At 49.9% G+C, this 15,705-nt stretch overlaps 1 protein-coding gene across 3 annotated transcripts in view; it reads right to left on the bottom strand.

Annotated features, from left to right (window-relative positions):
- The window catches only part of LOC311525967 (uncharacterized protein), a 38,490-nt gene that overhangs the window by 12,987 nt on the left and 9,798 nt on the right, over positions 1 to 15,705 (bottom strand). The window contains exons 1-2 of one of the 3 annotated variants that reach the window (XM_084638503.1): positions 15,240 to 15,323; positions 12,632 to 12,963 (exon numbers count right to left, since the gene is read on the bottom strand). In XM_084638503.1, the coding sequence (XP_084494629.1) occupies positions 12,632 to 12,774 (143 nt within the window). In that variant the 5' untranslated portion in view covers positions 12,775 to 12,963; positions 15,240 to 15,323. Of the gene's footprint in view, positions 1 to 12,631; positions 13,027 to 15,239; positions 15,324 to 15,705 lie in introns of those variants that run through there. The other 2 variants (XM_084638504.1, XM_084638502.1) reach the window with 2 other exon arrangements.

The raw sequence follows: 15,705 nt of genomic DNA, 5'->3' as shown, positions 1-15,705 counted from the left end.
GGTGTGTGGCTGGTCCTTTGGGATCAGAAGAATTTTTTATCTGATTAAATTGTTTTAAAGAACCACTCATCTATAAGTCTAGTGTTTTTGGTGGTGATACAAAGACTGGATTACCGAAGGAAACTGCTTTTCTGACTTCTGGTTAGCAAGTGTGGTGAAACAGAAAGTTGCTGATTTGGTATATCTCATGGAAGAATAACGACCAGTTTTGGAGAGTGTCTGCCCTATTTTTTCGGCAGTTTGTCCTGAATTTGGTATTCTTAGTTGTGACCCACTGAGGCACGGTTACACGCAGCCTACCTGCCCCATGGCCCAGCACAGTGCTATACTGAAATGTCCTCTCACTGATCCATGTGACTTTCGTAACCTAGACAGCACTACCGTGCCTTTGCTGTTATGCTATGGGGGCACTGTAAACAACCATAGGTAGGGTGCACCTGTTAAATTAAGTGACCCTTGTTTATTTGTCAGGCTACATCTGGGGGTCAATGGGTCTTAGTGAGGTATTGTTCAAATCTTTATTAGCAGATCTATGGTGTTAAAAACTAAGCCCAGAAGGTCAGAAATCCACACACACACACACACACACCCCTTAACATTTCAAAGGCTCCTAAACACTTTTACTTGTAGCCTTCCAAAAAAAAACCCATCTGCTTATGAGTAAATAAGTGGTTCTGACCAAGAAGTGTTGTCATGTCTAACAAAGGGATTTAAACCTCTCTGTCACTGAGCACAAACCTTAACAAAGGATCCATGACCAATGCCTCCAGAATAGCTGTCTCCTTTCCCCACGTGCTTCCAAAAGCAGAACTAAGAGCGGATCTGTCTGCAATTTTACCTCTCAGTGGGGAGGGGAATGGTCACAAAGTCATGAATCAAAGCCAAATCCCTTCTCAGTGCCAGCAGGGCAGCCCCATAGAGTCCTTACCATGAGCTAAGCTAGGGGACCATCAGCAATGGGAGAAAACTGCCCAGTGGAAATCACAGTGTGACCTCTTTTTTCCACTTTATTGAGTTATTTGAGATCCCCTTGATGATTGAAACTGGAACTGCTTAGGACAGCAGCAGCAGCTGCCTCGTGGGACTCAAACAGCCCCTTGCAGTTCACTGGAAGGGGGAATTGGAGCAGAAGTACAAATATTAACATATATTTGCATTTTGTGGAAACACCGAGAGGTCTGAATTTCAGTAATGGGCCCGGGCTTGAGATCACGGCACTAAAACCAGGTCTGAGGGGGAAAGTGAGATGGGAATCAGAAGAATTTTATGGGCTTCTATCTCTTGGTTTGCCAGGTCTGGAAAGGATTGCTTTGTACCAGCAGGGAGCTGGAAATCCCAACAGCTTGCCAGGCAGATTCACCAATTTTTCCACCCCAGTCCTTCTGGTGTATGTATTGTGGGACCTTGCGACCTTTATTTGTCCCTTGGACTACTGGCCAAATATAGCAAGTGCTAGACCATATTTCAGTGTAATCCTTTTGGGATTCATTCAGGTGTTGATGGAAGAATCCCTTAAATTGCAACAGTGTTTTCACTAGGCACAGCTTCCCTGATGATCACTAATGTTGGATGCTCTCTCAAATGAAACACAACTACTAATATCCAGCACAGTGTGTCATCCCAATTTGCCCGTTGGGTCCCAAAGGGTGCAAACTGATCTGATGAATGCCCAGACCTTGGGGCACTGCCAAGCTTGTGTGTCTTCCCAGGGAGAAAACTCAGCTCTTGCATTTCTAAGATGTGTTGTGCCTAGCAAAACTGTCTTAGCACCAAAGCAGTATTTCCACCATTGATGCCCATGCTACAGACAGGAATCTCTACTGTAGGCTTTTGCCTTCCAGAGGTAGGTGCATTGTGGGCTTGCCAAAGGCAATAGCCCATTGGTGCAGTGAGCCCATGACTCTACTATTGTTTCTGGGCTTGTTTCTCACATGTACTGATACAAATCCTCCCTCCTTTGCTTGCAGCCCAGTGAAACCGACATTGCTTCCTTGACCTAAGCACCATTGCCATGCAAACAGGCCAGGCATGTTGCAAGTGGACAGCATTGTGACTCTTTCCCTTCATGCCCCTGGGACGGGGATGTCTTGAAACGTCTGTGTTCCATTCCCAACTACCCTTCAAACCAGCCCAGTCTTACCCAGGTATCCTCACTGGAATAAATCAGGAGCATGGATGAAGTCTCTCCCCCTCCAGGTGCCAGATGCACTTGTGTATTGGATGCCAGATCCGTCCACGTAACCAAGCTCCGGGGCATGAAACCCACCTTACCCATCCCTGAGTTTCTGCATGTGCTACGAGGCCACTTGGCTGGACAGGATGGGCTATGTGTGTGTTGCATCTAAACACAGATGTGCAGGCTCAACTCCAGGATCTTTACCACCTTGTTTATGTTGAATCTCAGGTCCAAAGTCTCACTACCCAATTCTTCATTGGATCGACCATGGGGATGCTTTGCCGGATCTTTCTCAAGCATTTCTGGTACTGTCTTTTCCATCGAGGAGGTGCTCAGTGCAAGCAGCATTTGTCTCATACACTTGGCAACTCTTAGAAGTGAGCCAGGCCTTTCACTTCTTTCCAGGATGGTCCTTACGACCACACACCAGCCAGTCATTAGAGCCTGGGCCAGATCTACCAGAAGACTGGGAAGCTGGGTTTTGGAACTGGAGCTGATCATAACTGTGATCCTGCAGGTGTGCTGAGGGGTAGCACTGAAGCAGGTTCCCCCCCACACACACACACCCTGTTCTCAAAATCAGCAGGCCCTCTGCAAGCAGGTACTCGGATACCTCTCGGACTCCCCCGCATGCCCTGTGCCTCCAGCCACCCCTAAAACTCAGAGGTTCCACTGGGGTGGCACAGCTTCCTCTGCGCAAGAATCTGTTTCTGAGGCAGCAGCTTCACCAGGCCAGTCTCATGGCGGAAGGAAGTGGTGATGCTGATACAGGATGCACGGGCCCCGGTGACAGGAAACTCTGACACGAGACAGGACTTGAAAAACCCACCCTGCTCCCAGTTACTTGAGCAACGATGGGGTTCCCCCTGCTGGGTGGAAAGCCCCCCTACCCATCACACTTCCAGTAAGGTGCACTCACGACAAATCTTGCCAACGAGCCCAGTAAATGGGCTGGAAAAGTCCACTGGGGTGGAAAGGTTCCTGTGTAAGGGGCCAACCTTAGCCAATGCAGCCTTTACCCTCTGGCTTCTAAGGTAACTTAGTGCTGGAGGAAGAGATCCTTTTATCTCCATGGGGACTGCAGACCTCTCCTTATCTGCACAGCAACTTTCTCCCATGCTGCCCTGCCATGACGCCTGCACCCTGGGATGCTGTCACCTGGTGTGACAATACTGAAATAACAGTGCTGTTAAGAAAAAGCAGCCTGTTTGCTGTTAACAGCATGGGACTGCAAACACAGGGCAGCCCCTGGGCTTGGATCACTTGCCAGATTATCCCTTGGTGTCACCAACTTTGGCCAGTCCGTGGCCTGCGTGGAGTCCTGCATGGGGAGAGTCCTTAGCATTAATGATCGGAGGAGATCTTCCAGCAGGGGATCTCAAAGCATTTTACAGAGGAAAGCTTGATATCGTGACTTCAGTGGGAAACAGAAAGGCACAGAGAGTGGCAGGGCCTGACCTCATGCAGGGAGCTGCGGATAGAAGCTGTGATGCCCAGCCCTCTGCCCTGCCCACAGTAGCATCAGCAGAATCGGTTCTCATGCAGGAATGGAGACATTCCAGGAGGCAGAAGAACAGAGCTGTGTTTTGGTTTATTTTGGAGCTGGTGGGCGCTGTCTGTTTTCTCACCCCACTCACTGATGTGAGGACCCTGTCATCAGCTGGTACGTTCTCATACTCAGGCTTTCAAACCATGGCAATAGGAGAGCCTGGGAGTCTGGGTTCCCAGCAGGTGTAGCAGGCAGAGTCCAGGCAGTTGGGCACTGATATCCTGTGCTGGTTTTCCAAGTCCTTATTCCCAGTGGCTGAACCCCGTCCTTCCTTTGTCACTTATGCAGCGTGAGCTGCCGTGCCAGCATGGCTGGCTGGAGGGAGGCAGTTCAAGGGAAGAAGCAGAAAATGGGGGAGGGGGGGGCGGGCAAGGGGAATACAGCAAGAAAGGCCAGCAGGGGTACTCCAGAGACAGGGGAAGGGGGCCAGTAATACAAGAAAAGACACTTTGTTTTCAGAAACATGGAATGTGAAATCCAGGCCCCATTTCCACCTTTTTACCAAAACTCAAAGGCTCGGCCCTGGTTCTCATGTCGTCCAGACCAGCTCTCCCATCCCTACTAATAGCCTCTCTACTTGAGTCCATGGGGGGAGTATCATGGTAACAGTGTAAGTGACAATACTTTGACTGGGTATCTGACTGTGTTGTGCTACAACAACCTGTTGTGCGAGGGAGCTCCAAAGTGCATCTATATTGATCTCCAGCACCCAGGGCATTGTGAAGCCAGTATGTACATAAGTTAGAGCTCGATCTTCATTGTGTGACTTGTTCTCACGCAGCCTGCTGCCAGTTCCCTGTCAGTGGAATAATCAGTGGCATACCTGGTGGGAGGAGGTGCGTTACTAACAGGGAACTGGCTATATATATATATGTAGCTTGGTGATCCTACTATCAAACCTGATTGACCAGGGGAATTTCACTCTCTCACTAGCTCTGCATTGTTCCTGGCTGTCTCGCTCCAGATACAATGAGGTTGAGTGCTTGCCTAAGAAAATCTATTTAAAATTTGAGCCAGTTAAATGTGTACAAACCCCCAATACAGACACACACAAACTGGTTTAACCCTTGCTTATATCGATTTTAACTTAAATAGGTAATTTACTGGTGCAGGAGTGAAACTGATTTATGCACCTACATTAGGGGGCTGCCCTAGTTTGTCTAGATCGAATTTTAAATCCTACATATCTCACTGTCCTAGTACAGACAAGGCCGCCCGGTTTGTTTCCACTCAAGGCTGACTGTTGTCACTCCTGGCATGTGTGTTCTGGGCCTGTTAGTTCAGATGTTTAGAGGGCTGGCAGATTTAGCCCATCTCTAGCCAGGAGCTGTCATGAGACTGCTGTGTATAAGGAGATGTAACCATGTGTAGCTATCTCCCTTTCCTAGGAGTTGCACATGAGCATTCAAGGTGGGCATGATGGGATAATATGATTTTGGCAATTAATTGATCTTTAAATATTCATGGTAAATAGGCCCAATGGCCTGTGATGGGATGTTAGATGGGGTGGGAACTGAGTTACTACAGAAAATTCTTTCCTGGGTATCTGGCTGGTGAATCTTGCCCATATGCTCAGGGTTCAGCTGATCGCCACATATGGGGTCAGGAAGGAATTTTCCTCCAGGGCAGATTGGAAGAGGCCCTGGAGGTTTTTCGCCTTCCTCTGAAGCATGGAGCACAGGTCACTTGCTGGAGGATTCTCTGCTCCTTGAAGTCTTTAAACCATGATTTGAGGACTTCAATAGCTCAGACATAGGTGAGAGGTTTATCGCAGGAGAGGGTAGGTGAGATTCTGTGGCCTGCATTGTGCAGGAGGTCAGACTAGATGATCATAATGGTCCCTTCTGACCTTAATATCTATGAATCTAGGGCTAGGGCGAGCTAGGTGCTGGCTCTGAACTGAAGGGCAGATAGAGGCCTAGTCAGTTAGTGACTTTCAATGGGAGTTAGGTGCCGCACCTGTTATCTGCACCTTGAGGCCCCTAAATCGCTTTGGAAATCTGTCTCTTAGGCCCCATCAGCACTACTGTAAGCAACCACACTTTAAAAGGATTTAAACTCCAATGTCATCAAGTGGGGTTGTAAATGGAGATGGGCCTGAGCCAAAACCCACACCCAAATATGCCCAAACATAGGGGTATAATGGAATCTGGGTGCAGCTTCGGCCCATCTCCCACTCTAATGACAATTTGGCTAGTGTATTACAGACAGAGAGGCACCATCTGTAGGCTTGGGATGAGATAACCAGAGGAAATGAGGAGTAGGTACAGTTTAGCAGTATCCATGCTGTCTGACCCGATTGTATGTCCCCTTCTAGTGACTGGCTTAATAGAGGATAGTGGCCTACTCCTGTTACTAACTAGTGGAGTTATTCCTTTAGCGCAAGTGTTAGAAGCTTGTGCTTTTGGCAATGAAGATCACTGAGGATGATCCATAGTGGTGGAGCATAGTTGCAGCCGATAAAGTGAGCTGTAGCTCACGAAAGCTTATGCTCAAATAAATTGGTTAGTCTCTAAGGTGCCACAAGTACTCCTTTTCTTTTTGCGAATACAGACTAACACGGCTGTTACTCTGAAACCTGTCATAGTGGTGGGGTTCTTATATGTATTAGACACACAAGGCTTCAACCTGAGGGAGGGTTTAGGATTCTTGAATGATATTCACATAGGGTTAGCCCTTCTCACACTACTCCGCCAACCTGTGTTCAAGTCCCATTGAGCCACAACTGTATTTAAATTGGGCTTCAACTCAGGCTTGTAGTTTGAGAAACCCTGGGCTTAATGTTCAACAGTGCAGAGCATCTTCAGCCCCCACTGACATTAGGTAGAGTTATGTGTGCTCAGCACTTCTTTGGATCGGGCCACACTGTCTCATGTTGAGCACCCAAAATCATGGGCTCCATTTTTTAAAATTTGGACTTAATTCTGTCTGCCCTGTAAAAGCAGCCTGAGTCTCTGCTTGGAAATAGCACACAGCATTTGCCCCATCAGTTCCTTAAATATCAGCTACTACTAGCATGATGTAATGGGACCAGTCCTGCACACCCTGATTCTTGTGAGTAACTCACTCACACAAATAGACCCACTAAAATAATGCCAACTCATATGTATGAGAGTTTGCAGGATATGTTTGTCTGTCTGTCTGTCGGTCTCTCTCTCTCTCTCTGTGTAAGTGAAACAGGATGCTAATCAGAATGATGTGATTTTATCATCTGGCATCTTGTGATCTACTAGGATCAGAGTCACCTTGGTGCTTTGAAAATGTGCAGTAAAGCACGGTGTCAGTGCTGAGCAGTGTTAATACTACCCATGATTTCAGGAACAGTCAAGTCCTTCAAGTATCAGCCCTGGAACCTGTGATCGGAAAGAACTAAATAATTGCTGGTTGCAGGTAAGATTTCACCTGTGCAAATGAATCTCTGTTGTTGTTCATGAGCAAATAGCCTTGGAGACCAGAGCTGGGAAATCCCCCTGGACAGGTGCCAGAGCTTTAATTGCAATGATGTCACCACGGTGTCTATTTGTAACTCTGCATATTCTCAGAGGTGCTCCAGCTAGCTAGCTCCTCCCAGAATACCCTGCATAGGAGTAGCATGGACTACATTTCTAACTAGATCAGCATCACTGTGGGTTATTTGCCCAGGCATAAACCAGTCCAATCTGAGAACTAGGACCCACGTGAGGGCCTTTGATTTTTGGATTGGGCTGTGAGGTTCAGTCTCTGCTATGGGCAGGAGGCTTAGACAATGACTCCCATGTCCACAGGGTTCAGCAAAAAGCTAGAAGGTAAGAAATGTCAATGCGTATTAAACAGATCAGTGAGTGCTTCTGCAGTGAGCCCTATGATTATGCACTGTCAGAGGAGAGGCCTAGATGTAGGTTGTTTTTGGGGGGGAGAAGGTGGGATCTCACCACAGTTAGCACTGACCCTCTCACACACACACCACATACATGCCTTATAAGTAGTCCCAGCAAGGAGAACAAAGATCGAACTGTCTATGAAGACAGAATTCCCCTGTCATTCTCAAAGGGTCTGTCCACATCAGGATAAAAGGTGTTTTTAAAATGAGTAAGCTGTTGGCAATAGGGAAAGAACCTAGCACCTCTGGATGTACAGGCATGAGCCTCTACTTGCCTGAGCTAAAAGGCCTTGCTGGGCAAGTCAGGGTGTAGCAGGAGATCACCCTCTATGTGACACAGCCACCACTAGGGGGTGACACACACAGTGCCACCTTGAGTGGGAGTGGTTTACACTAATACTAGCTCTTGTGTTCAAATCCCAGTGTAGACAGGGACATAGCAGTTTAGCAGGGTCACAATCTGGGTGTCCCCTAAATCCCTTTGCCTTGCCTGGGCACCAACTACCCACTAGGATTTTATGATGTGTTAGCTATCAGGTTTGACAAACACACCTAGTGTGGAGATACCTAATGGTGCCATTAGGGCAGGAATGATGCACACTAGTGGGGAATCTTAGACACGGTCTGCCTTTGTTGCCTCTGTTCTTGGGATCAATAGGACATCAGTCTCCAGGTCTGTCCAATCGTGCAGCACCTTTTACGAGCATTGCAGTCATCTCTTCCAGACAAGGGGCCATTTTTTGTTATGTGTTTGCACAGCACCCAGTACAGTGGGGCGGGGGCCTCCAGCCATGGCCGCGGCACAAGCAGTAACAATAAATACAAATAGGGCATGCGTTAGGCAGCCCTGTCACACATTCCTGCATCTCAGCTGACACCTCTCACATTCTTCTGGGAGTATTTTTCTGCAGTTGCATCTTTTGGCCGCTATAGGCTGCTGTAGCACCCACCAAGCAGTCCGCCCATCCCTCCTCCTTCACTGGTAGCTTTGCTGCCCCCCAGACCTCTCTAGCCCCCACAACCCCAGTAGCAACCCATCCAGCTCCTCAGTCGGATTCCCACTCCCCTACAAACTCAAGCCCCTACCCCAGCCACTGCTCAGGGCAGAGCGTGTTGACCATAAAAGCTTACACATATTCAAATTCTTTTCAACTACACACGTGGCATGATCTTGTTAAACCATTTGCATGAAATGTCACAGGTGGAGCAGAACAAAACTTGGCAGGCAGGCTGGCTGGAGACTGAGCACCTTGGAACTAGGAACATGTCACCATGCCAGCCTGAGACAAGAACCAGCCTTCCTTCCCAACCCAAGCTGCTTTCCAGTTCCCAGGGCCTCCTTGAAACTGTAGAGTGGTGAGGAGCCAGCCACTCCATTTCCTCTCACCTTCCGTAACAGCTCCCACTGGCATCCCAGACTGGAGGGGTTGTGGGAGAAATCCTGGCAGTGGAATCAATGGGAAACTTCCCATAGAAGTCAATGGAGCCAGGATTTCACCCCATATTTTCTTTTTTGTTCTCCCATGACCTCAGCCTCTTCTAAATTTCTTCTTAATGTCTGCCTTTGCTGATCCCTACAAATCATGCGCAGCTGGCACTGCTTAGGCTAGTGGTCACTTGTGATTACTGAGACCTCCCTGACTACTAGCTTATACAGACTCACCTGTCTCTAGTGGAATCTTATTCTCCCAACCTGCCCTCCATGACTGCCCATTTACCTGTTACCTTCTGTCTAAATCCCAGATTGTGAGCTGCCTGGGGCAGAGGCTGCTTTTGTGTTATTTGTCTGTCCGGTGCAATTGTGATTTGTATTGTGATAGCGCCAAGGAATCCCAAGCATGGCCCAGGACCCCATCGTGTCAGGTGCTGTACACACACAGAGTTCTATTGAGGCCCTTGTCCTGCTTTCGTCACCGCAGTATCTGCCCTTCCAGCAGGGCTGGCTCTAGGCACCAGCAAAACAAGCAGGTGCTTGGGGCAGCGCATTTCTAGGGGTGGCATTCCGGTGCCTGCCATGCTGCCCCTAGAAATGTGCCCCCTCCGCCTGCTCCCCTGAGCGTGCTGCCGCCGCTCGGCTTCTCCCCCCTCCCTCCTAGGCTTGCCACGTGCAAAACAGCTGTTTTGCGCGGCAAGCCTGGGAGGGAGGGGGGAGAAGCCAAGTGGCAGTGCGCTTGGGGGAGGGGGAGGTGGCGGTGGTGGAGCGGAGGTGAGCTGGGGCGGGGAGCGGTTCCTCTACCCCCTATTACTTCCTGCGCTCTCCCCCCCATGCTCACCTCCGCTCCGCCTGCTCCCCTGAACGCGCTGCTGCTCCCTCGCCTGAGAGGGAGGGGGAAGAAGCGGAGCGGCGTGTTCAGGGGAGCAGGCGGAGTGGAGGTGAGCTAGAGCAGGAGGGTGTGGGGGGGAGCCACAGGAAGCAATGGGGGTGGGAAATGTGGCACACCCAGGGGAGGAGGCGGGGCCAGGGATTTAGGGAAGGGGTTGGGAAGGCACGAAAAAAAAGCGGGGCGACCAAAAATTTTTTTGCTTGGGGTGGCAAAAATCCTAGAGCTGGCCTTGCCTTCCAGTCATGCATTAAGCATGTGGTTCATTCTCTCTCTCATCCTCTCCCCAGGGGGAGAACTGTGGGTGCAGTGGAATGGTTGGTTTTGGGAGGGTTTGATTTGGGTTTTATTTTTTTAAATGCTGATGCTGCTCTGTGGGTGTCAGAGAGGGCAGGCAGGAGTAGTCCAAGTCCCAACTCCGCCTGGCACTTGGAGTGGAAGGTAGCTTGTGATGGCCCTTAGTTAGACCAGCCTCTGAGAAAAGCCAGTCTCCTGCATAGACAAGATGGTCCCTGCCCACTGGGGTCCTGATCCCTGCCTGGGAGCTTTAAGTGCTATTGCAATCAAAATAATGATAATGTAAATCTCTGGTGATTGTGTGGTATCTTGTCTATTAAAGAAAACAGGGCAATGTGTGAATACGGGGCCTGCCAGAGTCTATGAGAACAATGGGCCACCTAAACAATGCTTGGAGGTGACCACACTCACCAATCATTGGCTCTGTATACTTCACAGAGGGCTTATGCAAATTACTTGCTCATTGATATGCAGAATGTACAGGCTCCATCTGCCCAGAGGCGTGTAGCTGGTCAATTTTGTTTGAGTTTCAGGTCAGTAACAAACATTGCATGTGGCAGAAAGCTGTGTGGCAGAAAGCTGCTATTTACTACCTTCAAATATCTGAACAAAAGCATGTGTGTGTGAGAGAGAGAGAAAGAGTAAAATTTTATGGGCCAAATCCTTAGCTGCTGTAAATTGACACAGTTCCATTGGAGTAATTGAAATGACATCGATATATAGCAAATTAGGAACTGGCTCTATCAATCTATCTAGTGGTGCCTGTTGTAAAGTAAACTAAAAGGTGAATCTTGGTATATCTAGTGCAGTATAATGGCCATCCCAGGTTATTCCAATGCATTGTGATGCGCTGCTTGTTATAGGGCCAGATTCTCAAGCTGTCAGTTCCCATTCTGGCTCCTAAATAAGGATCAGTTCAGAGCCAGCAACTCCCAGTGTGACTCTAAGTCCAGATTTTCAGACTGAGATTTTCAGCACTCAATGTCCACCCAACATGCTGAGCTCTTGAAAAATCTGGCTCTAACTGTGGCCCTAAAATTCCAGCTATAGTGGTTTTGACCTAGATTCTCAAAGGTATTTAGGTGCCTCATTCCCATGTAAATCACTGGGCACCTAAATTCCTTTGGGGATCTGAGTCATTGTGCTCAGAGTGAAGCTGTTCATCAAAAAGAATTTACTTCCCTGAAATTGTATCCCAATTTCCAGCAAGCTCCTGTCCATGCTGCATTTGAAGCTATGCTAGGTAGAAGAGTGTTTGATGGGTAGTTATGAGCAGGAAAATGACTGTATAGAAAAGTTTCCCTCTGATCCCACAGCACTATCCCTTGTGTGTACTGAGAATCAGATCTGAGTACAGTAATAAATACCTAGATAGATGCCTTTCCTGCAACTGACAGCCTCTGCTCCTGTCAGCTCAGCCAAGCCACCACAGTGATGGGAAGCTGAGCTAGGTTCTAGTCTGGCTCATCTGTCGCTATTGTTATTAATAACTAAGTTTCGCTCCAGGAATCCTTATTACGGGTTATGATGATGCACAATTTAGAAAGAGCCCAGGGTGATTCCCAGGTTTGTAAGACTGACAAACAGAAAGTCATCTCTTGACTGGGAGACCAAGCCTATTGAGACAAACAGGGAAGCATGCAGATCCACTGGTTCAGTCACTGGTTCAGAGTTGGGCTGCCCTTTAAAAATGGTTGCTGGAAACAGTGACCTAGCACAGTCTTCCTGATATATTCATAGGACTGATTTTCCTTCACTCTGCTGGTCTCCAGCCTACCCCAGCAACGTGGGTTTATATTGTGATTCTTGGAGAGGTGTGTGTGTTGGGGGCACAGGAACCACTGGGTTCAGCAGTGAGCCAGGAAGCTGCCAAGCCATCCAGAATTGGATTTGGGCTCCCACAGAACAGAACTCCCAGTCCACACCTGTTTCGTAGCAGCACTGATGTCACAGCTTTGGCCACAACCACCAACCGGTGCCTGTTGGCCTGGTTACATGCCAGTGTGTATCTATGTACACACACACACACACCCTTCTGCTCTTTATATACGTCCTGGCAGCCTAACTCCTATGTCTCCCCTTCACACACAGCCACCAGCTTCAGCCCTTCTCTCAAACTTCCTGCTGCTCTCAAGGCACCACGAAGCACTCCTTTAAACAGCCCCCTGGAGGGGCTCTCTGGCCCCCCGCGCAGAAGAACAGGGCAGGGCGTTAAGAGGTGGTATAGGTAGCTCCTGGGGCTTGTTTCACTTCCCAGCTCCCTTGCCCGCTCCCAGCTCCCCGCTCCAGCACCTGGAGGGGGGGGGGGGTCACAGCTGATGCCTCTCGCTCCCTGACAGCTAAAGCTCTGATGGGACCTAAGACCCCCAGGCCCCGCTCGCCACACGCCCCCTCCCAATAGCCCCCGGCCCCGCCGGAGCTTTACCTACCTGTTGAGAGACAGATCATCCTGGGGTCTGGCCAGCCGGGGGCCCTGCTCTAGGCAGAAATCCAGCGTGGGGGCCCCTCTCTGCAGCTCAGGCAGGAGCTCTGCTTTATCGTGCGGCAGGGCGAGGAGGGGGCCCGTCTCCATGCTCGGGGCTGGGGCTGGGCTGTCCGGCACGCTGGAGGGGCGATGCCGAGTGCCGGGCAAGGAGCCGCCGCCGCGGGGCACGCCCCTGATGTCACGCCCCTAGCGCCCCGGTCTCTCCGTGTCGGTGGTGTCACACATGGGTCCCGCTGTGGATCGCAACCAGGAAGCGGCGCTGCTCGTCATCGTCAGCTGTTGGGTGAGCAGAGAAAGTTACTCACGCCCGCAGCGCCGCTGAATTTCTCAATGGCCTGTTCCATTCCCTTCCCCACCCCCCACACACACACCCCCGTGCACACACAAAGGGCAGAGGGTGCCTGCCCACGCACTCAGTGTCGCAACAGTGGGAAGTTTGCAAAGAAACTTAAGGTCCCCGAGAGGCACGCACATCCCACCTTTGGCCTTTCCAGGGGTCTGCGAGGGGGGACCCTTGTTACAGTTTCCAGGGACGTCACTTCTGGGCTATATTTGCACCCTGAATATTTTCATTGAGAATTTCCAGACACAACAGTTCACACAGGATGCAGACATATTCGCCCAGTGCAGACGTACACATGTGCGGTAACACACATGTTCAAAAACACAAGTCGCACACACACGCGTTCATACAACACATACCCACACACAGAGTGACACAATTCATACACACATACAGTAGTACGTACAACACCCAAAGAGTGACGCACAGTGCCCACAAACACACACACAGACACAATTCATGCAGAGGTGCAATGGCACAAGTGCACACACAGTTGATTACACAAATTATACTTGCACACTGTAGACCCCACACAATTCATACACCAGATGCAGACACACAACTTATCCTCATTTCATATGACAGCTGGGCAACAGTTTTTAGCTGACACTTGCCAATCTGCAAAAAAATGCAGATTTGGTGACACAGGTTGTGAATTTTTGTTGATTCCACCAAATAGTTGATTTCTGAAAATAAATGCTTCCCAAAATCTGAAATGATTGAAGTGTTTCATGCGGGCGTCTTCAAAATAAAGCTTTCATTTTTCAATTTTTCGTTTGGAACTGATTTTAGTTTCAAATTCTCCTTTAATTTTATTTTTTTAAAGTAAAAAATGTTGAAAATTGGTCACAATTGAGGTGAAATGCTTCATTCAACTTGAAACTATTTTGTTTCCTTTTTGATTCAATGACCTTTTTTTTTAAAAAAAAACACATTTGTTTTCAATCCAACCTGAAACAATTTTTTTTGACATTTTGAAAAATCAGTTAGTTGCCCAGCTCCAGTCACAGACACAGAAGAGCACATGCAATTCCTGTCATACATGTGGACACAATCGGTGCTTAAAGAGGAGAGAGTTGTAAGGAGTCCAAGGCCTGAAAAAAACACCAATCAAGCCGGGCCACTGAAGGATGCACCGTAAGCCCTGTCGTACCAACCGCATGAAAATTGATTTCAGCTGAGGTATGCTAGACCCTCTGCTTTTCTCACATAGTTTATCCGCTGCATACTGTAACAAGCAAGCAAACAACTGAAACCAATGATGATTGAAAGAGTTCTGAGTGGAGAAAGCAGCCCAGTTACCCAGTGATAATAATCTCGGTGTGGGTAAGAGTGAAATCAACCACAAAGAACAAAGGGCGTCAGTGGGTGGCCGAAGAGTGTATATTGACAAGACATAAAGGTTCAGTGGCCACAAAGGACAATCGTATCAACCCCAAGCGATACGACTGCTCGGGATTTTGGTATGAGAAGAAACTCCAGTAAATGACGCATTTTCAGTAGGTTTGGCTGCTCCACACCCTCGGCAATCCGTGTGATCCAGGCCATCCCCAGTACCATCTGTATAGCACTCTCCCTGCTCCACAGCAGGGGCCACTTAGCGGAAGGAGCACACGCTGAGACCAGGGTGGTCCAGTCCAAGGGCAGCTGGAAGCTGTCAAGTATGCTGGTAAAATCTAGAGATGGGTTCTAGCAGCTGATCCTGGGTCCAAAGTCTGTCTGCCTCAGGGGTGGGCAAATTTTTTGGCCCAAGGGCCACATCAGGGTTGTGAAACTGTATGGAGGGCTGAGTAGGGAAGGCTGGCCCCTGCCCCCATCCACCCCCTCCTACTTCCCGCCCCCTGACTGCCCCCCTCAGAGCCCCTGACCCATCCAATCCCTCCCCCCCCCCCGCTTCTTATCCCCTGACCATCCCCTCCCGGGACCCCCACCCCTAACCGCCCCCCAGGATCCCACCCCCCAGGATCCCACCCACCATCCAACCCCCCCTGCTCCCTGTCCCCTGACTGCCCTGACCCCTATCCACACCCCCACCCCCTGACAGGTCCCCCAGGACTCCCATGCCTATCCAACACCCCCGTTCCCCATCCCCTGACCATCCCCCCCAGAACCTCCACTCCATCTAACTGCCCCCTGCTCCCTGTCCTCTGACTGCCCCCCAGAATCCCCTGCCCCTTATCCAACCCCCCCCCACTCCCATCCCCCTTACCATGCCGATCAGAGCAGCAAGAGCTCGCCGCCCGGTGCTGCCTGGCAGGAGCGGTGGGCCAGAGTGCTGGCGGTGTGGCAAGCTGAGGCTGCAGGAGAGGGGGGACAGCAGGGGAGGGGCCAGGGACTAGCCTCCCTGGCCTGGAGCTCAAGGGCCAGGCAGGACAATCTGAGGTTGTGGCTCAGGCCCTCCCTAGGCACTTCCCACCCCCACCTCCAGTGTGGGCATTTTCCAGCACTGCCTAGAAGGGATTAAGGGAAGGAGTGGGGGTTTAGAGGGAGGGAGCTCTCCCTGTACTCACTGTGGAGGGGTATCCTTGTGCTCACCCCACCAGGTGGGGCAGGCTGAGAGGGAAACTGTGCCCCCTCTGTCCCCTCCCTCCCACACAATTTAACTGCTGCTGCTTATAGCTTTTGCAGAGACATTGCTCGCCTGTGAGGGGTCTTCCATGTCGTGGGCACCTGGT

The sequence above is a fragment of the Lepidochelys olivacea genome, assembly GCF_965140295.1.
Source record: "Lepidochelys olivacea isolate rLepOli2 genome assembly, chromosome: 9".
Classification (NCBI taxonomy): Eukaryota; Metazoa; Chordata; order Testudines; family Cheloniidae; genus Lepidochelys; species Lepidochelys olivacea.
This window is presented reverse-complemented; position numbering and strand designations above follow the sequence as displayed.